The 22086-nt window shown below is 41.3% G+C and overlaps 1 protein-coding gene across 1 annotated transcript; it reads right to left on the bottom strand.

Annotated features, from left to right (window-relative positions):
* Positions 1-1123: 1123 nt before the first annotated feature.
* Positions 1124-16274, bottom strand: CD5L (CD5 molecule like). The gene is made up of 6 exons (XM_043878468.1): positions 16110-16274; positions 11406-11432; positions 6161-6484; positions 4639-4956; positions 3496-3816; positions 1124-2126 (listed from the first exon to the last, which is right to left on the bottom strand). The coding sequence occupies exons 1-6, from the start codon at positions 16135-16137 to the stop codon at positions 2119-2121; spliced, it is 1026 nt and encodes a 341-aa protein (XP_043734403.1). The 5' UTR covers positions 16138-16274; the 3' UTR covers positions 1124-2118.
* Positions 16275-22086: the final 5812 nt, after the last annotated feature.

The raw sequence follows: 22086 nt of genomic DNA, 5'->3' as shown, positions 1-22086 counted from the left end.
GCACTGTTTATAATAGCCAAGACATGGAAGCAACCTAGATACCCATCAGCAGACAAATGGATAAGGAAGCTGTGGTACATATACACCATGGAATATTACTCAGATGTTAAAAAGAATTCATTTGAATCAGTTCTAATGAGATGGATGAAACTGGAGCCCATTATACAGAGTGAAGTAAGCCAGAAAGATAAAGAACATTACACCATACTAACACATATATATGGAATTTAGAAAGATGGTAATGATAACCCTATATGCAAAACAGAAAAAGAGACACAGAAGTACAGAACAGACTTTTGAATTCTGTGGGAGAAGGCGAGGGTGGGATGTTTCGAGAGAACAGCATGTATACTATCTATGGTGAAACAGATCCCCAGCCCAGGTTGGATGCATGAGACAAGTGCTCGGGCCTGGTGCACTGGGAAGACCCAGAGGAATCGGGTGGAGAGGGAGGTGGGAGGGGGGATCGGGATGGGGAACACATGTAACTCCATGGCTGATTCATGTCAATGTATGACAAAACCCACTGCAATGTTGTGAAGTAATTAGCCTCCAACTAATAAAAATAAATGAAAAAAAAATATTAAAGGAAATCAAAGTTTCTTTTGTGAAATTCCAACCTTGTTCTACTCTACTTAGGATAAAAGAGCTTTACAATGGCTCAATCAAGGCAGTTCAGCAGGTCTCTAGATTCTGCTGGGCTGGTCAAAAAGTTCATTCAGAGTTGTCCATAAGATGTTATGGGAAAACCCAAATGAACTTTTGGCCAACCCAATTGATATTACATGGTTTAGGGAACATGATCTTAATCTGTGGGGGAAATCAGGAAGACCTGAGATAACTGATCAAACAGAGGCAAAATCTCTTTGAGTAGATATGATAGATATCAAAGTGTCTGTTAGGTCATCTTTTTCTCTTCTATGAAACTAAGTTTCTCTATTTTTCCCATGAAAAGAGATAGGGAGAAAGTTCTCCATCCAAAGGAGAGAGCAGTATTACACACATGACTGCATCTCCAGCAGGTTCTCTTCTACCTAATCCTACCTAAAAGGCCATCCCTGTAAAACTGACCCACCTGCTTTCCCCTTGGGTAGAAACAGCATATCACACAGACAGGCAACTCTTGAGACTGTGAAATAGACTTTATTAGAAAGCATAAATGCAGACACATAACAGGTACTCAACTCAGTCTCAGAGCCTGAAGTTGTCAGTTTTTAGAACCAAGCCACGATTCTCTCCTTAGTATCATTCTGTCTTGCATCAGACTTACAGACCCTAAAATCTGAGTTGAAAAAATTAAAATGATACCATCTGATTGGCATGAGACACAACGCTGGATTCCCCGAAATTCTGAATGCATCTCTTCCTTTCCCTTCTAGTCACAGGTCCATACATTTTTCCTTGGGAAAATTAAAATACATTTGTAGCATTCTTCTTGTTAAATGCACATCATGTTGGCAAGTTGTATATGGATAGTCAACAAAGGTATTTTATTATGGGCATTCAGAGGGTGTGATATTTGTTTTCCAAGTGTCATGAAAAGGTCTAGGATTATAGGATACTGCTCTGCTCTTGAAAGAATGTGTCTGCTTTTATCAGACAACAGGAGAATAGTGAGATGTTAATTGTTGAAGATTAAGAAAAAGTGTTGAAGGCTTGAGAAAAAGCATTCAAAGAACTTTCCCCCAAGTTTCATCTCATTATTTACCCATATTCCCCTTAAATGTTCCTTTTGTTGTCACCTTCCTTTCATGTTCTTTACAGACATAGGTTTGGTCTTAGAAATGTCCTGTAGTGGTCAAAAACACAGACCTGGGGATCCCAGGCTGGTTGAAAAGAAGCGGGAGAGGCCAGAATCAATGCCAAAGGGTCAGCAGTGAGGAGCAGGTGAGTGGGAGGTCATCTTCCTTGGCAAGAGAGAATTCAACAACTCATATCTCCAGGAGATGATGGGGGTGCTTGGCTCTGAGAGAAAAGAGTGTTCAGATTCTGGCTGAGGGGCTGAGGGGGTGGTAGCTGAGCCTGCAGGCCCAGTGCTTGCACTAAGCCATTTGAGGCCATGAGAAAGCAAAGGACACTCAGATCCTGCCGGAGTCAGGCCAAACATCAAATGTCAGGCTACGCTTCTGTAAAGAGAAGAGGAATGTACAGTAAGGATGGGGACATGTCAGGAAGGGATTATTTCATTCAAACTCAAAGAGGCCAAGAAAGAAGACTGGTTCCCAGAATAGGAAAGGAAGACCCTTCCAGATCCTAATCACATACATATCTCACATTGATGTGAACCATATCAGAATCTAATTCAGTGCCCTAGACTCAATCAACCAGATCCCTTGTGAGACAGAAACCATATTCACTCATATTAGCACTTCTCACCCTCCACAATCACAAAACTCTTCAAGAGAAATGGAGCAAGTATCTCCTTTTGACCAGCTAAGATTAACTAGCCTCCAAATGGCAGGCCCGACTCAAACACTAGTCTTCTATCACTAAAGCCCTCCTTTTCTGGGCACTAGATGCTCTTCATATTTTTGATCATCTCTCAACTCTTACACAATTCCCTGAGTATGTAACCAGGCAGCCCTGCATGCCAGCATCCCACACTAATTACAAAGCTGGGCTTCAGAGATGTGACTCTCTGAGACCACCCAAGGGCTATGCTTTGCATGTCCTGACTCATATGGGGACATATTTCTTCCTTTACTCTCCTGTGAAGTGAAAGTCGCTCAGTCGTGTCCAACTCTTTGCGACCCCATGGACTATACTGTCCATGGAATTCTCCAGGCCAGATAATTGCAGTGGGTAGCCTTTCCCTTCTCCAGGGGATCTTCACAACCCGGGGATCAAACCCAGGTCTCCCACATTGCAGGCAGATTCTTTACCAACTGAGCCACAAGGGAAGCCCAACAATATTGGGAGGTCTACAATTTACAGCTGGAATCCTGGCTTCTCTGAAAAGACACTCTCAAGGATATTCACAAACAGCCCCCTCCCCCAGCCCCATTCCCACAGATTAATTTAAAATCTGGGTAGTGACAATAGCTAGAAGGAGGTGGGACCATCTTCTACAGTTTTAGCTTACAGTTTGAGACCTAGGTTCCTCTAAGTCAACTAATCCTGAGCTGAGCCAGGACTGGTCATTTTAGTTCTGCTCCATTGTTTGAAAACAATTTTTATGATTTAGGAAAGTTGCTTATTTTCTCTGACTCTTACTCTCTTCAGATTTAATATAAAGCTATCAACTCAATAATTTTCAAAACCTCTTTTGTTCTCACACTCAATAACTGTATGGTATGGGATTTTTAAACTATCTTATCATTCTACCCATGACTAGGAGTCTCAAGTAATTCCTTGAAGTAACACAAAGTAGGTGACTATTATGGGCAGCTGTGCAGCACTAGTAGAATAACCCTTACCCTCAGAGTTCACACACCACCACCCGCTTCTTCACCTCCCTCCATGCCAGTCCCCATGGGTTCAACCTACAGGGCTTACCTGAGCAGAATACGACCACATCTTCCTTGTGGTTGCAGTCATGATACCCCCAGGACCTATGCTGACACTGCTCCAAGGACTGCTCATACCCTTTGCAATGGACATCATCTAGCCAGATGCGCCCATCTCCAGGGGCAAACTTTCTCCGCAATTTGGCAGGTACAAAGATTGGCCTTGTACAGCCCAGTTGCCGGCACACCACCTGCTCCTCTTTTGTCCCCCAGCCGTCATCACAGACAGAGCCCCATATGCCCTTGTGCAGCACCTCCAGTCGCCCAGAGCATCTGGTGTCTCCATTTACCAGCCTCAATTCAAAGGGATCTACAGGGTCAGGGGATGGAGTGGAAAGAAGAAAGAAACATCATCTACCTCCTCACTCAAATCCCATCAACACTTCTGAAGCTCTCTACCTGCCTGTGTTTCTGTGATCATAGCCCTTGCTCTTGTTTCCAATCCATGTGTCCCATGTTTCCTCAACTAAGACCTTTTACTTTCCCATCTATTTTATAAAAGTCTAATACTTATGAATGACTTTCTAGTACTTTTTTTTTTAATTGAAGACTTCAACAAGTACATGGAACTGTGTGTCCTATTCCTATTATATAGAATTCAATATAACAATAGTTTATATTAATCTAGCACTTGTATTAAGTGCTAGTGCTTAAAGCATTTTCATATACAAAGGCAAGTATCATTAGCTCCATTTTAAAAACAAGAGAATTGATGAGCAGCACAAAGCTTTGCCATGGTTATTTGATACATGAGTGCTATGCTTAGTCACTCAGTCCTGTTTGTCTCTTCTCCTCTGTCCATGAGGATTCTCCAGGGAAGAATACTAGAGTGGGTTGCCCTGCCCACCTCCAGGGGATCTCCCCAACCCAGGGATCAAACACGGTCTTCCACATTCTGGCCAGATTCTTTACCATCTGACACACCAGGGAAGCCCCAGAATACTGGAGTAGGTAGCCTATCCCTTCTCCAGGGGATCTTCCAGACCCAGGAATCAAACCACGGTCTTCTGCATTGTATTCGGATTCTTTACCAGCTGAGTTACCAGAGTAGTTCTTTATAAACACTGGTTGAATAGAATTCCATTTAATCAAATTCATGAATAAACCTAGTCACTGGACTTATAGGCATTACCTTCACATTCAACACATGTGTCCTCATCATGGGTGCAGTTATTATTCCCCTCAAGCCCAGAAAGGCAATAGTGAAGGTTTTCTTCCTGTCCTGAGCATGACACGCTGCTCAGCCAGATGAGTCCTTCACCCTGGATATCCTTGTTACAGCATCTTTTGATCAGTGTGGCCTTCCCACACCCCAGTTGCCGGCACACCACCTTTGCAGCAGAGAGATTCCAGCCTGCTTTGCACACAGTGCCCCATTGCTCTTGGTGCTTCACCTCCAAGCGCCCCTTGCAGCGCCCAGGGCCACCAACCAGCTTCACGGTCTCTGGCACTGTGGGAAAAGAAAGATTAAGTTTCTGCTCCCTGCAAGAACACAGCTTTCCCACAAAAGGGGGCTCCTAACTCTGAATCTTTCTCAGAAATAAGAATGAGGCCTCAGCATCGAACACAAACATTTGGTGACTGTCTGGTAACAGACCATGGGGTAACAAAGAGAAGACATAGACTAGTTCCTTAGCCAAATCACAGTCTAATGGAAAAGGAGATAGACACACAGAAAATTATCAATGTATAGACAGCAAGTATATGAAAGGCATAAAGGAATAGAACAACAATTATATATATATATAATTGTTGTGTATGAATATGTGTGTGTATATAGAGAGAGTTCCCAGGTGGCTCAGTGGGTATAGAATCCACCTGGGTTCAATCCCTTGCTGGAAAAGATCCCCTGGAGGAGGGCACAGCAACTCACTCCAGTATTCTTGCGTGGAGAATCCCGTGGACAAAGGACACTGGCAGGCTGCAGTCCATAGGGTCGCAAAGAGTCAGACACAACTGAAGCGCCTGAGCATACACTCAAGCAGTATATATATACATATATATACACAGTTGTATGTTGGTTTCTGATGAGCATCTCCTGTCTACCTAACTAGATGATAGACCCCTTGAGAACTGATAAACTTATATTATACTTTGGGAGCTCATTTCTTCCCCATAACTCCACCTGAGCTTTAGATACAAATGTTTAGTGGTTATTGGATCTGTGCATGTTTGTGTGTGTGAAGAAGAGAATCAGGTTCTTGGATAGACTGAAACAAAGAAAAACTAAGATTGAAACTAAAAGAAAATCATTAGTTCAACCAAGTGTGAGTGCTAAGTCGCTTCAGTCATGTTCGACTCTGTGTGACCCTATGGACTGTAGCCTGCCAGACTCCTCTGTCCATTGGATTCTCCAGGCAAGAATACTGGAGTGGATTGCTGTGCCCTCCTCCAGGGGATCTTCTTCACCCAGGGATCGAACTCACATCACTTAAGTCTCTACATTGGCAGGAGGGTGCTTTTACACTAGTGCCACTGTTCAACCAAGGAAGAATAACAATTCTAGGTGAGGATATATTTGACTCCAGGGTCCACAGTGGAGAAAGGGTGAGAAGTGAAAGACAAGGAATCGGTAACCATTAGTTCATGGTGGAGAATAAAGATAAAGAGGACAAAGAGTGGTCATGCAGGCTATGGGCAGTTGGCATACTCACGCTCACATATTGCCCCTGCATCCTCGCTGTGGGAGCAATCATAAACGTCTTCCAGCTGGTCACAGTTAATCAGTTTATCTTCCGTCCCACTGCAGTTGACTTCTTGGATGAAGATTTTTTGTTTTTCATCAGCCAATGGCTTATATAAATTACCAGTGGGCGTCCCCTTGGCTTCTCCACAGCCCAGCTCCCGGCACACCACTTCCACGTCTTTCATGTTCCAGCCGTCGTCACACACAGTGCCCCACTCGCCATTCCGCTCCACTTCCACCCGCCCTTCACAGTGATGGCGACCTCTCACCAGTCGCACTTTGGGTGAAGACTCTGCAAAGAAATGAGATATTGGCTGGAGATTAGGAGTGGCCCAGAGAGTACTCAGACACGTATGCAGTCTTCTTGGAATTCTTCTACCATTTTCAGGATGTGGAGAATTGAAGGGTGAGAAAGTAGGGGTCAAAAGGGAGGACGAGGAGGAGGGGCGCCAGGACTCCATCTCTGAGTTCTGGTTCTGCTACACTCCTTTATTATTATTATTATTATTATTATTATTATTATTGCAGTTCATGGGGTCGCAGAGAGTTGGACACGACTGAGCGACTGAACTGAACTGAAACTGTGTTTTTATTTGGCCCTTGGTGAAATTTGGAAAAACAGGCTTAATATCCCTACCTTTGGATTTGGTACAAATAAGTGCTTAATATGATTATTTCAAACGTATATTTTCTAACAGAAATTAAGATGCACAATGCTATAATGATCATATTAAAAATACGTTGCATAAAATTTTAGTTTGTCTTGTAATTACCTTCCAGCCAAATAAAGTATAGCATATATACATGCATTTTTGTGTGAAATTTGAACAAAATCTGTATTTTAGTTAATAATACTGTATCACAAGTTAATTCCTTGTTTGTTGGTTTTATTTTTTAACAACACAGTATTCCTTTATATTCTCAGAATTGGATGAGAATATTCAAGCCTCATTCAGTTTTTCTTTTATAAATCACTAAGATAATAAACTTTCTAGATTACCAGCAGTAATCCTAGATGCCAAAATATGTGGAACTATATCAAAGTTTTGAGTGAATATAAATTAGAAATCTAGCATTCTATTCATACTAGGTCAAACAAGTGAAGTCAAAATGTCATAAGTTTTTTGGCTAAGCAAAAAATCATATATTTTCTAAAATATAGGTATTATACAAACTATATATATGTATACAAAAGCTTTTCTACTATGCTTGATAAAGGCTTGAGAAAGAACATCAAAAAAAGACAGAGAAACAGGAAAACATAAACTAAATGAAACTAAAACATGAAGCACTGAACATGAAATAGAAAAATTGAAACAAACTAGATAATAGTAAAAGGTCATCATATATCCAGTTGTTTTTAAACATGGTGGCTCATTAGAAATACATCTGGAGCTTTAGAGATAAAAAGCAGTCCCTCAGCATTTGCATTTTTCAAAATTTCCAAGACAATTCTAATATGCATCTGGATTTTAAAAAGTGACTATGGGTTTTTCTATTAAATGGTAGTTTTAGTCATATGGAATTCTTTTACTTGCTCTTGACCAGAAAAGTGGTCAATGGTATTAAGCAGCCACCAGTTACATAATCACAATAGTAAAAGTTGTTTTAGTTTCACAATCAATAGCCAGACAAAAAATAAAAGATGACTACAATTGCAAGCCATAATGGAAACATGATTAACCTAGCAATATAAAATAATTACATACAATTTGGGGAGTTAAGTAGAATGTTGTGATAAGTGTAAGTGCATACATGCACATGTTCTCATCCACCCAGTCAGTCTAAGTCTTTTGGTTGGTGTATTTACTTCATTTACATTTAAGTTAATTATCAATATGCATGATCCTATTACCATTTTCTTAATTGTTTTAGGGTTATTTTGTGTATGTCTTTTCCTACTCTTGTGTTTCCTGCCTAGAGAAGTCTCTTTAACATTTGTTGTAAAGCTGGTTTGGTGGTGCTGAATCCTCTTAACCTTTGCTTGTTTGGAAAGCTTTAGACTTCTCCATCAAATCTGAATGAGAGTCTTGCTGGGTAAAGTATTCTTGGTTGCAGGTTTTTCTTTCTTCACTTTAAATATATCATACCATTCTCTTCTGGCTTGTAGAGTTTCTGTTGACAAATCAGCTTACAACCTCATGGGAGTTCCCTTATATGTTATTTGTCATTTTTCCCTGGTTGCTTTTAATATTTTCTCTTTGACTTTAACTGTTGTCAGTTTGCTTACTATGTGTGTGTCTCATTGTGTTCCTCCTTGAATTTATCCCGCCTGGGACTCTGCCTTTCCTGGACTTGTTTAACTATTTCTTTTCCATGTTAGGGAAATATTCATCTATTATTCCAATATTTTCTGGGGTCCTTTCTCTCTCTATTCTCCTTCTGGGACCCCTATAATGCAAATGCTGGTGTGTTTAATGTTGTCCCAGAGGTCTCTTAGTCTGGTCTTCATTGTTTTCATTCTTTTTTCTATGTTCTGTTCTGTGGCAGTGATTTTCACCATTCAGCCCTCCAGGTCACTTGTCTGTTCTTCTGCCTCAGTTATTCTGCTATTGATTCCTTCTAGTGTATTCTTCATCTCTGTTTGTTTTTTAGATCTTACAGGTGTTTGGTAAACATTTCTTCCATCTTCTCCATTCTATTTCTGAGATCCTATGATCTTTACTATCATTATCTTCACTATCATTATTCTGAATTCTTTTTCTGGAACGTTGACTCTCTCTACTTCATTTAGTTGTTTTTCTGGGGCTTTATCTTGTCCTTTAATCTGGAACAAAATCCTGTGAGTTTTCATCCTGATTAACTTTCTGTAATATGGTTTTCCTTCTAGCCACTGTGGGGTTGTGGTTCTTTGACCAGAGATTGAACCTATTTCCCCTGCACTGAAAGCATGGAGATGTCTAGATATAATTTGGGCTGAACAACCTGACTCTCTCTCTCAATATCAGTGATCCACTCCCAACCATCCTTGCTACTTCCCATGACATTTTCCCATGTTCAAGAACCTAGCTCAGAAGTAATACAGAGAGTGCTGGGTAAGGGAAGAGTCGGAGCCTCAAAGTCTCAGAGCCCTAAAACTGGGTCTAGAAGATTCTATGTGTTGAGAATGGGAGATGGGCTTCACAGAGTCTCCAGATAAGTTCTGAGGAAAGCAAGACTTAGACATGGAGTGTAGAAGACTGTGTAGGGAGACAAGGGAAGAGCCTATCAGGAAACAAGCTTCTGGATACTACATTCCAAGTACTGTTTTATGAACACAGAGAACAGTGGTGATTAAGATAGCCAGCATTGCTGTCCTCAAGAAGATTATATTTAATAGGCTTGAAGCAATCCCATCAAGTCCTCTCAGCCCCAGGGAGATATAGTGATAAAGAAGATCTCAGTTTGCCAAGCCTCCAGGGAGCAGTCCATTGTAGCTGGAGGGACAACATCTGGGCTTGTGGCCTGTGGTCTATCAGACTATGAATGGTATATGACAACTTGGGCTATGTGGAAGGACTCAGATACCTGTATGAATGAAATACAATTTCTCAGGACCCAAATTTCTACTGCCTACTTTGTCTCAACTCTGCACAGACTCCCTAGAACTTGGCATCAACCCCAGAAGAAGTAGTTGGGTGAAAGACATCTGACCTGGTTGATTTTAAACTGCATTGAGAAGTTTATATTTGGTTTAGTCATTTGTTTTTGATCTTTCCTCTTCTTCTATAATTTCTTGAGGGAAATGACATGTGGAATGGAAGTTAGAGAAAAAAATTAAAATAGAACTATAAAAAACTAAGAAAAGTTCCTATTGTTGCACCATGAAGCTTAAGGCATGTATATATTATTCAAGTCACTCATCTAGAAATAACTTCTGGATCACTGTAACTAGGATTAGAGTTTGGATATGCTTTATTGTATGCTGTAGCAAATATTCAATATCAGGATCATGCACAGGCTACTTTATTTTATTTTGAGTTATAAAATTCTGGGTTTATTTTTAATTTGGTCATGCCACATGGCATGTGGGATCTTAGTTCATCAACCACGGATCAAATCCACCACCCTGCATTGGAAGCATGGCGTCTTAACTGCTGGACCACGAGGGAAGCCCCCAAATTCTGGGTTTAAATAAGTTTTACTTTTCCATGGAGTAGAGGACTAGATCACATTTTAGGAGAGAAGAAATATGTTTAAGAGAGAGAAAGAGAAAAGTATCAAAGAAATGCAGCTAAAGGGAAAAGAAGGGCTGAGAAGATTTAAAAGCTAGAGAGAAGAACAAAGGAGCTCATCAGGGCAGCTGTGTCCTAGACAGTGTTTTAGCCTACATCATTAGCTGAGGGCTTGAGAGACAGGGACCCAGAGTAGGTCCTCCATCCCTGAGTATAAAGAGAGCAGCTGTCTCCTGGCACTTGCAGCAAGGCATAACCCTGGAGGCCAGAGAAGAAAAACCAGGTCATCTGGGTATTGGACTGGGACCCAGAAGCAGCATTTCTTTAAGGAAGCAAATTGATCCAGCAGGGTGTAAGATCCTGCACATTCATAGCAGAGTTTGCAGCTGCCCCTCTCTCATAAAGCCTCTACTATCGAGAAAAAGAACAGGCTGAAGAGACAATGTCAAAGAAACTCATGATCCTCAACCAATCCCCTTGATTTTTGGACCATCAGAGGCTTCCTCTTCCACAGACTAATTCTCTTTGTGCCACCCCATTCTCTCCTCAGTTGAACCGTTTGTGCTTTGCCGAAAGACTCAATGAAGAGATGACCAGTGGCCACTGAAATCCAGCCTGCACTCTGCTGATGAAACCATGAGGTGCACAGAGGTTGGTGCGTTTCTAGTTCAATGATAACATTAAAGGTGGCAGAGGGACCAGGAAGTAGTAGATATAGAAGGGCAAAAGAAAGTTTATTTCCCAGGAGGTGAGGTGTCTTCTGAGCCTGAAACAAAGCCATCTGCTTTGTTAGATGATGGAGCTAGAGCTGGGCTAGCATCTTGGGTCACACAGGCCAAATGGAGAGGAATCCCTTTGCAGGATAAACCACTCGAATTTTCTCTAAGTTTTGGAAGTGGAAATCTACCCATATAAGACTGAGTAGGTGGGTTAGGAAACCAGAAAGAAAATCCATTGGGGCTCTTTTGAACCATAGCTTCTTTCCCTGGCCCCGGGAAATCAAAATTTCCACTCTCCAGAGCTGAAAGTCCACACTCTTAGGACCCCAAAAAATCTTACCTAGAAGTCCAGGTCCGGCGCAAAAGGCTGAGCAAATAAAAAAGAGAAAGAGAGAGAAGTGAATGAGATCAAGTAGTCAATTGCCAAGGCTTTGTTCAAAAACACAACTCTCTAGAAAGTTTTGTTGAACTTTGTGGGACAGAGAGATAAATACACAGCCCTCAAGGTTAGACCTTTTTGAAACCTTCTCCTTTTCCTCCCTCTCCTCCTAGGATGACCAGCCTAAAAAAATACTTGGACACTGACTAACAGCCAAACAGACCCATTCTACCATGGCTAATTAGACCTATCATGTTCCCTTTCCATCTGATGTTGGCTCTACCCCAGGCATGGATAGATTTGATTTTCTATTTTAATCTATTAGACTGATCAGTGATTACCACCTAAAAGAGAAGTGTGGTGATGTAGTATCTGAGTCCAACAGGAAAACATGTTGGAGATTTCTGGGAAGATGTGTTGAGGCCAGTGTGAGAGAAGCAAGAGAGACTCCATCTTGAAGCTTGTCATCCATCTTAAAGACTGGATGTGAACTGGGACTGAACCCTGCCCAAGGGTGAGAAAACCATTGCTAGTGAAAACCAGGTCTCTTGGAGACTTCCCTCCCTACAGATGACAAACAGAGATTGTAGTTGAGGTCAGGCTGCCCCTGTTAGATTAACCAAGGAGATATCGCCCTTGATGTATAATCATTGCCCCCCTCCCCCAATCTTTGTTGTTTGTTCTCCTAGCACCTATTTGTTGTAAAACTCAGTCATATACAACAAAGAGGTTGCTAACATGTAACCAGTCACATAGCGGGGGAGGGGTATAAAACTGGGCCTCTCAGAAACATCAGGGTCCTTGTTGGGAACTGATTCCTGTTGGACCCGTTGGCATAATAAACTATACTCCATTGTCTTGAATGTCCTCCGAGGTGTGGTTTGCAACTCTGGATTCCACAACAGATACACTGGTTGGGGAGGATAAAGATATTTTGAAAGACATATGAGAGGGTAACAGGCAGGAAGCCTAGGGATCCCCCAAGTGGAGGAAACAAACTACAAGTGTCAAACTTTGTTGTTGTTTTTTTTCCTTCTCTATACAAAATTAAAAGGAGGGTCTTTTAAAATTCTGTGTTGCCATGACAACACCTGGTTCCACCTGAACTTAACTTTTCTCAAACCTTGAGCTAACCAATGCATTTTTCTTATGGAAATGTTTTTCTTAAGCTATGTTAATGTATTTACCTTTTTTACCTTTCTTCAAGTTGGTTGCCTAAGGCTCAAAACCCATAATGGCTCAACACATCAGTCTGTTTCACTCATGGAAGTGTTATCTTAAGCTATGTTAATGAAACTATGTATTTGCTTGGAAATCCACCTTTGTTCAAGATTAATGTCATTTGTTATATGGCCCAGGATGACTCACCTTGTGTCAATGCTATCTCAAAATGCATGTGTGGGAGAAGGGCCTGGTGTCACTCTCAGTTTTGAGGCTTTCATTTTTTTTTTTTTTCCCTCTAATTAGCCGCTTGCTAATAGGTATGTAAGTGAAAGTGAAGTCGCTCAGTCGTGTTCAACTCTTTGCCACCCCATGGACTGTAGCCTACCAGGTTCCTCCCTCCATGGGATTCTCCGGGCAAGAATACTGGAGTGGGTTGCCATTTCCTTCCAGGGGATCTTCCCGACTCAGGGATCGAACCCAGGTCTCCTGCACTTCAGGCAGATGCTTTAACCTCTGAGCCACCAGGGAAGCTAATAGCTATATAACTCCTTGCTAAAAACTTTCTGCCTGCTTCTGATGTCTATGTCAGAAGCTTTCTCTCTCTCTTTTATACTTTAACAAAACTTGATTACACAAAAAGCTCTGAGCGATCAAGCCTCATCACTGGCCCCAGGTTGAATGCCTCTCCTCCAGAGGCCAAGAATCCTGGCATCATTCATGGCTCATAGCAGCAACCTTTCACATAGGGGGAAATGGCAGTATTTTTCTGTGTTCACTGACACTGCATTTAGACAATGGTCAGCAAACTTTTGTGTAAAAGGCCAGATAGTAAATATTTCAGGCTTCATGGGCTATACAGTCTGTTATAACCAATCAGCTCTATCAGTGCAACCATATACATGTAAATGAATAAGCATGGCTATGTTCCAATCAACCTTTAATTATGAACAATTAAATTTAGATTTCTTGTCATTCTCATGTGTCACAAAATTTTATTCTTTTGACTTTTCCCACAGTTTAAAAATGCAATATACATTCTTAGTTTGCAGGCAGCAAACCAGGTTTGCTGAACCTGGTTAAGAATTCAGAAAGCAGTTCTATGCTAATTTCCAAACTTCCAGGTTTATGTATCAGCACATCTTTGAATGATCAGAGTTTCTTCCTACAAGATCTCTGTGTAGTCAGACTCATCTGCTCATTAGGTTCCATCCTATTGCAAACTCTGAGAGACAGTGAAGGACAGGGAAGTCTGACATGCTGCAGTCCAGGGGGTCACAAAAAGACAGACACGACTTAGCTACTGAACAACAGCAAATGCTATAGAGAGAGTCCTGTGACTATCAGTGGTCTCTGAAACCCAGTATTTTGAACTTCAAAACTCATCACCCCCCAACACTACCCCATCTTATAGGATCTTTCTAACGGAGTTAATATATTTGGACTTCCACTACAAGCAATAAATGCTGGAGAGGGTGTGGAGAAAAGGGAACCCTCTTACACTGTTGGTGGGAATGCAAACTAGTACAGCCACCATGGAGAACAGTGTGGAGATTTCTTAAAAAACTGGAAATAGAACTGCCATATGACCCAGCAATCCCACTTCTGGGCATACACACTGAGGAAACCAGATCTGAAAGAGACACGTGCACCCCAATGTTCATTGCAGCACTGTTTATAATAGCCAGGACATGGAAGCAACCTAGATGCCCATCAGCAGATGAATGGATAAGGAAGCTGTGGTACATATACACCATGGAATATTACTCGGCCGTTAAAAAGAATACATTTGAATCAGTTCTAATGAGATGGATGAAACTGGAGCCCCTTGTACAGAGTGAACTAAGCCAGAAAGATAAAGAACATTACAGCATACTAACACATATATATGGAATTTAGAAAGATGGTAACGACAACCCTATATGCAAAACAGAAAAAGAGACACAGAAGTACAGAACAGACTTTTGGACTCTGTGGGAGAAGGTGAGGGTGGGATGTTTCGAAAGAACAGCATGTATACTATCTATGGTGAAACAGATCCCCAGCCCAGGTTGGATGCATGAGACAAGTGCTCGGGCCTGGTGCACTGGGAAGACCCAGAGGAATCGGGTGGAGAGTGAGGTGGGAGGGGGGATCAGGATGGGGAATACATGTAAATCTATTGCTGAGTCATGTCAATGTATGACAAAACCCACTGAAAAAATAAATAAATTAAAAAAAAAAAAAAATATATATATATATATATATATGGACTTCCAGCCTAGAGCTTTTTAGGCAAATCCATGTATTTCATTGACTTGTCCTGGAATATTTTCTTCCAAATATTTGCTTTTCAAGTAATTGGTTGATAACCACATGTTTTTAGTCTTTAGGAGATAGCCACTCCCAGACTCAAAAAGACCTTGTCTGCAATTGGCTGAAACTCAAGGTTATACTATGTATAACACCATACAAGTCTAATAAAGAACACAAAGCATGTATATATGCAAAGGAAACTGACTGTGATGAGCCTGCTAGGTGTGAAAGTGATATAGCCCAAAGGTGACTTGAGAACTCTGTAGTGGGGTTGATCACCATGAGTATCACAGATCAGAAAGACTTCAAGAGGGAGGTACAACTGAAGATAAGCCTAAGAGATCCAATAGTAACTTCACAACAGGAGGTGGGGGACTCTCTGTTAGGTAACATAAGGGGTGTGTGGGTGTTTAGGAATGTGACCATCACTCTGCATAGAACACACAAATGCCCAACTGAGAGACCGGTCCATTCCAGTGGTATACTGGATCATCAGGAACATTAAAATGAATGTGATTGATTAGGGAAGGGACCTAGCAGGCTCTTTTATCTTGTGAAGAGGCTCCTAACAAACCTCTGAGGAACATAACATTACTTCATAGATGAGAATGAGATTTAGGAGGGATATGGTAACTTTAAAATTCAGACAGCTTAAATAAATTTAAAAAATATATGTTTAAAAAATAAATAAATAAAATAAAATAAAATTCAGACAGCTAAGAAATCAAAGAGCAAAGATTGAAATCCAGATCTCTTTGCTTCCAAAATCCCAATTTACTCTAAATTAATCTGAGCAATAAGAAACTGGGAAAAACTAGGGAACACATGAAATACGTTTGAAAGGAATCAGTATGATCAATGAAAGGTGTTTGTCCTGTATTCTCCTTCCTTTTCTTGCTGTTATCCATGATCCACTTATTTGTCTTTTTATAAATAGTGCATTTAGGAAAATTTGTGTGAAAAAGCAATAGTATAAACTATTACTGAATTGATAGTGTGAATATAGGGAAATAGAAAGTTTTCTGGCAATCGAGATGGATTATAAATTGAGTACAGATTAAGTGGCTTTAGGGATTTAGAATAATTACCAGATATAGAGAAAGGGGGAGAGTAGGGAGGAGTCTTTCCTTGAAAGATACCTAGATCTGTACCACATGGGCAGTTCCAGAGTACACTGAAGCCTGGACCCAAAGGAGAAGAAATACTCACCAAAGATCAAGAAGAAAAACAGAGCCATGTCCCAGATAGCTGAAGATAGTGAACTGAAATGTAAGGCTGGAAGGAGGCCCCAGAAGAGGAATATGCAGCTTTGGTTGCAAGTGTGCTGTGAGGAGGGAAGTAGCAGGTCCTGTCTGCAGCAGAGGCTTTATCAGACAACTAGAAACCAATGGGCTCAGAGGTCAGGACAGATAGAGCTGGACTTGCTGAACTCAGCATGTCCCAGAGGAAGGGAGGTGACCAGAATTGGCAGAAAGATGATGAAAACAAACAAACAGAAATCCCAAGCTGCCATGCTTTGGTTCTGCTGTAATCCCAGCTCCATCGATCTCTGCTTTAGTCCCCTTACTATGTAAACAAGAAAAACAACTCCCATAAGGAAAGGCAAGTACCAAGAATAAGGGCCATTTCACATTAGAAGATCAAGCAATGTTTGATCCTCATGTATGGTTTGTGGGGGTTAATAAGCCAATTTCAATTCTTTCCTTCCAAATGGAAGTGACTGGAAAACATAGAGGCCAAAGATAATAGAGCAATTCCAAAGTTACCCTTGAAGTCACCATAACTCAGAATAAGGATGGCAATCCAGAGTCAAGGTGCCAGTCTTTGCAAATATGATTTGATTTATTTCTCTCAAACCAGCTTCTCCCGTGCTAAGTAGAGGGCCTAGTACATGGATCTGCTCTTCTATGCTTGTCCTGGTTTATGCCCATCTTTGGAAACTGAATGGAAGCAGGTTCTTGTCATAACAAAATCAGGTTGTTCTTAAGTCTAAGATATGATGGACAGGGAGTTCCAGAAAAACATTTACTTCTGCTTCATTGACTACTCTAAAAGCTTTGTCTGGATCACAACAGACAAATTTGTCTGGAAAATTCTGAAGTGCGAGTACCAGACCACTTTACCTGTCTCCTGAGAAACATGTATGCAGGTCAAGAAGGAACAGTTATTATAGCACAGGGAGCTATATTCAATATTTGTAATAATATATAAGGGAAAAGAATCTGAAAATATATGTGTGTATATAACTGAATCACTTTGCTATACAGTTGAAACTAACACAACATTGTAAATCAACTATACTTCAATAATAATAATAATGAGAAGAAAAATTAACCAGCCTCTTGATGAGGGAGAACAAGAAGAGCGAAAAAGCTGGCTTGAAATTCAACTTTTAAAAAACTAACATCATAGCATCTGGCCTTATCACTTCGTGACAAATAGATGGGGAAACAGTGGAAACAGTGACAGACTTTATTTTCTTGGGCTCCAAAACCACTGTGGGTGGTGACTGAAGCCATGAAATTAAAAGACGCTTGCTCCTTGGAAGGAAAGTTATGACCAACGTAGACAGCATATTAAAAAGAGAGACATTACTGTGCCGACAAAGGTCCATCTAATCAAGGCTATGGTTTTTCCAGTGGTCATGTATGGATGTGAGCGTTGGACTATAAAGAAAGCTGAGCACCAAAGAAATGATGCTTTTGAACTATGGTGTTGGAGAAGACTCTTGAGAGTCCCTTGGACTGCAAGGGGATTCAACCAGTCCAACCTAAAGGAGATCAGTAATGGGTATTCATTGGAAGGACTGATGTTGAAGCTGAAACTCCAATACTTTGGCCACCTGATGTGAAGAACTGACTCATTTGAAAAGACCCTGATGCTGGGAAAGATTGAGGGCAGGAAGAGAAGGGGAAGACAGGGGATGAGAAGGTTGGATGGCATCACCGACTCAATGGACATGAGTTTGGGTGGGCTCTGGGAGTTGGTGTTGGACAGGGAAGCCTGGCATGCTACAGCTCATGGGGTTGCAAAGAGTTGGACACAAATGAGCAAATGAACTGAACTGAACTGAACTGCTCCTTGGAAGAAAAACTGTGAAAAACCCAAACAGCATATTGAAGAGCAGAGACATCACTGCCAACAAAGGTTCTTATAGTCAAAGCTATGGTTTTTTCCAGTAGTCACATACAGATATGAGAGTTGGACCATAAAGAAGGTTGAGTCCCAAAGAATTGATGCTTTAAAACTGTGGTGCTAGAGAAGACTCTTGAGAGTCCCTTGAACTTCAAGAATATCAAACTGGTCCATCCTAAAGGAAATCAGTCCTGAATATTCATTGGAAGGACTGATGCTGAAGCTGAAACTCTAATACTTTGGCCACCTGATGCAAAGAACTGACTCATTGGGAAAGACTGTGATACTGGGCAAGATTAAAGGCAGGAGGAGAAGAGGATGACAGAGGATGAAATGGTTGGATGTCATCACCAACTCAATGGACAAGAGTTTGAGCAAGCTCTAGGAGTTGGTGATGGACAGGAAAACCTGGTGTGCTAAAATCCATGGGGCCCAGAAGGTCGGACATGACTGAGTGACTGAACTGAACTGAACTAATTGTAATAGCATGTAAACACAGCTATAAGAAAGGAAAGTATAAGAAACTTTGTGAACACAATTGAAGAAATGATCACCTTTACTTGGAGCTAATAATAAGCTTCAGAGAGATGATGACAGTTGAACAGGAATTAAATGGAGAATCAGAATGGGAAAAGACTTTGTTGTACATATGCAGACAAATGAAACAGCATTACCTGTTAAGCAATAAGAAGTACTGTGGAATGACTGAATCACAGCCTGTGTGGTGGTCAGATGTCAGGAGACACTGATGTTGAATTTTTAAAACACCAGATGATATAAAACTATTAGTAGGATCCAGATGATGAAAAGTTATAAATAGCTTTGTAAGTGCTTATTACTCACATTCTACCTTCTGCAGATTCTGAAATGATGCAGTAACAGACACATAATTCAGAAAAGGCTCAGAATATTAGTTTTCCTGTTGAGGATTCTACATTAGGTTGCAACTGGGATCCAAGACCCTATGCATTTATCTTTATCCTTCAGGAGTCACATGTGCCCTACTGATCACACATGAAGGAGAAAAGACCTCATATATCCTGTGGGCAGACAAATCCACCAGAGAGCTCAGGCTTCAAGACTGAGATATATTTCTCCCCAACTCATACAGAAAATTAAGTGAAAGAAAAGGAGAGAAAAATAAAGATGGACGTTTTCTCCAGACTATAGTATTTTATTAACAGAGTCAAGAACATGAAGAAAGAAAAACGAAGCGTTTTTGGCCAGAAAGAGCATTATGCTAAGGACACACACACAAACACACACAAAGAAAATGAAGGGCCATATGGATTTTAGAGGGCTTCCCAGGTTGTGCTAGTGGTAAAGAACTCACCTGCCAGTGCAAGACACATAAGAGATGCAGGTTCAATCCTTGGGTTAGGAAGATCCCTTGAAGGAGGGCATGGCTTCCCTTGAAGGAGGATATTCTTACCTGGAAAATCCCATGGGCAGAGGAACCTGGCAGGCTACAGTCCACTGAGTGTCTAAGAGTTGGACATGACTGAAGTGACTTAGCACAGCACACCAGCACGCATTTTAGAACATTCATTCTGACTGCAACGTAGAGGAGGAACTGGGATGGGGAATGTCTGGAGCCAGGAGGATTCGTGAAGAAACCACTGCACCAGTCCAGAAAGTACAGAAGGGAGTCTAAACCAACCGGATGGTAAGGGGAGTCGAGGGGAGGGGATGGACACGAGACAGAGTTAATTATAAAATCTAGAAGACGACTTTGCTCTTTGAGGAGTAAATAATCATTTAAGATGTTTTTTTTCAGACTTCTGAAAGGAAAAAAAAAAAATGTGACAGAGGTGAAAATAAAGATAAGTATCAGCAATAGTAGGTAGAATCTAGACACTACATCTGCTAGTGTTTGGGGATGAAATGGAGGATGAGTTGCTTAACAGGAGCTGGAGAGGTTGGATTGAACAGGAAGCTTCTAAAAGTTGGTTAGGGTCTAATGTAATCACCTGAGAGGAAAGGGGGCCCTGGGTAAAGACAAGCATTGGATTGAAAACTGGCACTTGTTAAGCTGCATCAATATGCCCTGCTGTGAGGTCCTTACAAGCAGCAGTCAGAGGGTCAGTGAGAGATTATCAGCCTGCCTGATTCAGAGTTGGAGTTCTATAAGAAAAGTATGTTGGCAGTCTGACACAGTCAGGGAGTTTGAAACAAGAAAGCAACTCAAGTGGGCTCCAAGACTTAGATATCCAGAAATGGGCTAATAAAAAGTGAAAACAAAAATAAGTGGTAGGAGAGAGGATCTCACTAAGGAGGGCTGGGGAAAGAAAAGTGTTAGAAAGTTCAAGGCATGTAAAGTTTTCAGAGATTTGGAGAGTGGTGTTTATGGTTTTAGAGAAGCAGTTCCAGGCAATGAAAAGTTGCAAGTCAGGAGACTGAAAGAGAGGGAAGGTACAAGTTTCTGAAGCTGAGGAGTTCCGGTCTTTGAGAAGGGGATCAATGTGAGGTCTGCCCGGTGAGGGAGCTGGAGTGGAAGGCAGGGAGTGGTGAGCCTGTGTGGAGGTAGATAATTGTCTGGAGAACATCAGTGTATAACAACACAAGAGCACAGAAGACCCTCTCTGAGTACTCTAATGAAGGATAAGCTACAAGTTCAGCTGGTTCAGCATCAAGGTGAAATCCCTCTGAAATATAACTGAGTCTGCCAATTAGTGGTCTCCATGAGAACAGGAAATCATCTGAGCTGTTGCCCAGGAATTCCCGATGTTTGACATGCAATAAATGATTGTTGACTCTGTGAATGAATAAATGATTATACTGGCAACCAAAGAACATCAGTGAGCCTTTAGAATCATAAGAAACATCATCTCTTGCCCATCATGTCCACACTGTCTTATACGGGCTGGGAAATAGGGGCTTTAGGGTTTCTAAGAGAAAAACCTGGCAGGAAATAAGTATTCTGTCTATCTGGGGTTTGCATTATGAAAAGACGATCTGAACAGCTAATAGGATACTAAGTCAATCAGGTATCCACAACCATAATAATGGGATAGGCTATTGTTCCAGGAAGACTCATCCTGTCACGTTTGCTGGGACAAGGTTTTTAATGTGCACCTATCTTACACAAAATTGCCTTTAGAGCTGGGTGGGACTGAACCCACAAGTGAGAACCCCTGTGGTCTGCTTCCTGGATGAGAAAAGGTGAAGACTGACATTCTGAGATGGTTGTCAGAATGACTGGGGCTCTCTCAAGCTGCCTTTCTATAGGAAGGCAGGTCATATGATTTTTTTTTTTTTTTTTAACCTAGAAAACAGGATCCTGGTGGGATTGGCTGCTCTTTCCTGTGTTCATCTGTAAACACTGTAAGTATAATAACACCATTGATTCCTTCTGTTGCTCTCATTTGTTTACCTGCTTCCCTTCCCCACAGTGACCAGGATGAAGAGGAGCTCAAAATAAGAAATAGATCCAGGACTTGGGATTCAGGGAACATTAGCACAGTCTTCAGGAATTTAGAAGAAAATTATTTTATGATATTCCTGAGGAGATAAAAAGACTTGCATATGAACACTTCCTGAAAGCATTTATTTTCAACTCATCATGAGAAAAATCTGAAGACAAAGTAAGTTGTTTCAGAGGATCTATTATTGCAGGTGTTTTTTCATGTGGTATCTTAATAGATTCCATTATTTATGGTTAGATGATTATTATTAACTATTTTCTTGTCTCCAAGTCCCAAAATTGTAAAAACATTCTAAAAACGGTCAGGAAAAAGATCCTAAGGCTTTCTTAAAATACCAGCGTTGCCTCTGTCAGGCCGAGGGCCCTTGTGCACGCTGAGGGACAGGCAGGACTCCTGAGCTGTGGCGTCCTCCAGGACATGACAGTCTTAATGGCCTCTCACTCCCAAGGTACCTGAAGTGAGAAATCCAAGAGAGAGGAGAATGGGCGATGGCAGCCAGAAGAGTAGAGGGCACAGGCAGGAAACCCAGTGAACTTGACTCTCCTGTGTGCATCCTTCCTGGCTGTCCATGTGCTGCTGGTAGAAGACTGGCCCTGGCTGTCCTTATGGCCTTGGTTGCTGTCTGC

The sequence above is a fragment of the Cervus elaphus genome, chromosome 20, assembly GCF_910594005.1.
Source record: "Cervus elaphus chromosome 20, mCerEla1.1, whole genome shotgun sequence".
In the NCBI taxonomy this organism is placed as follows: Eukaryota; Metazoa; Chordata; class Mammalia; order Artiodactyla; family Cervidae; genus Cervus; species Cervus elaphus.
The sequence above is the reverse complement of the archived record's forward strand: the minus strand, read 5'-3'. Positions and strand labels throughout refer to the sequence as shown.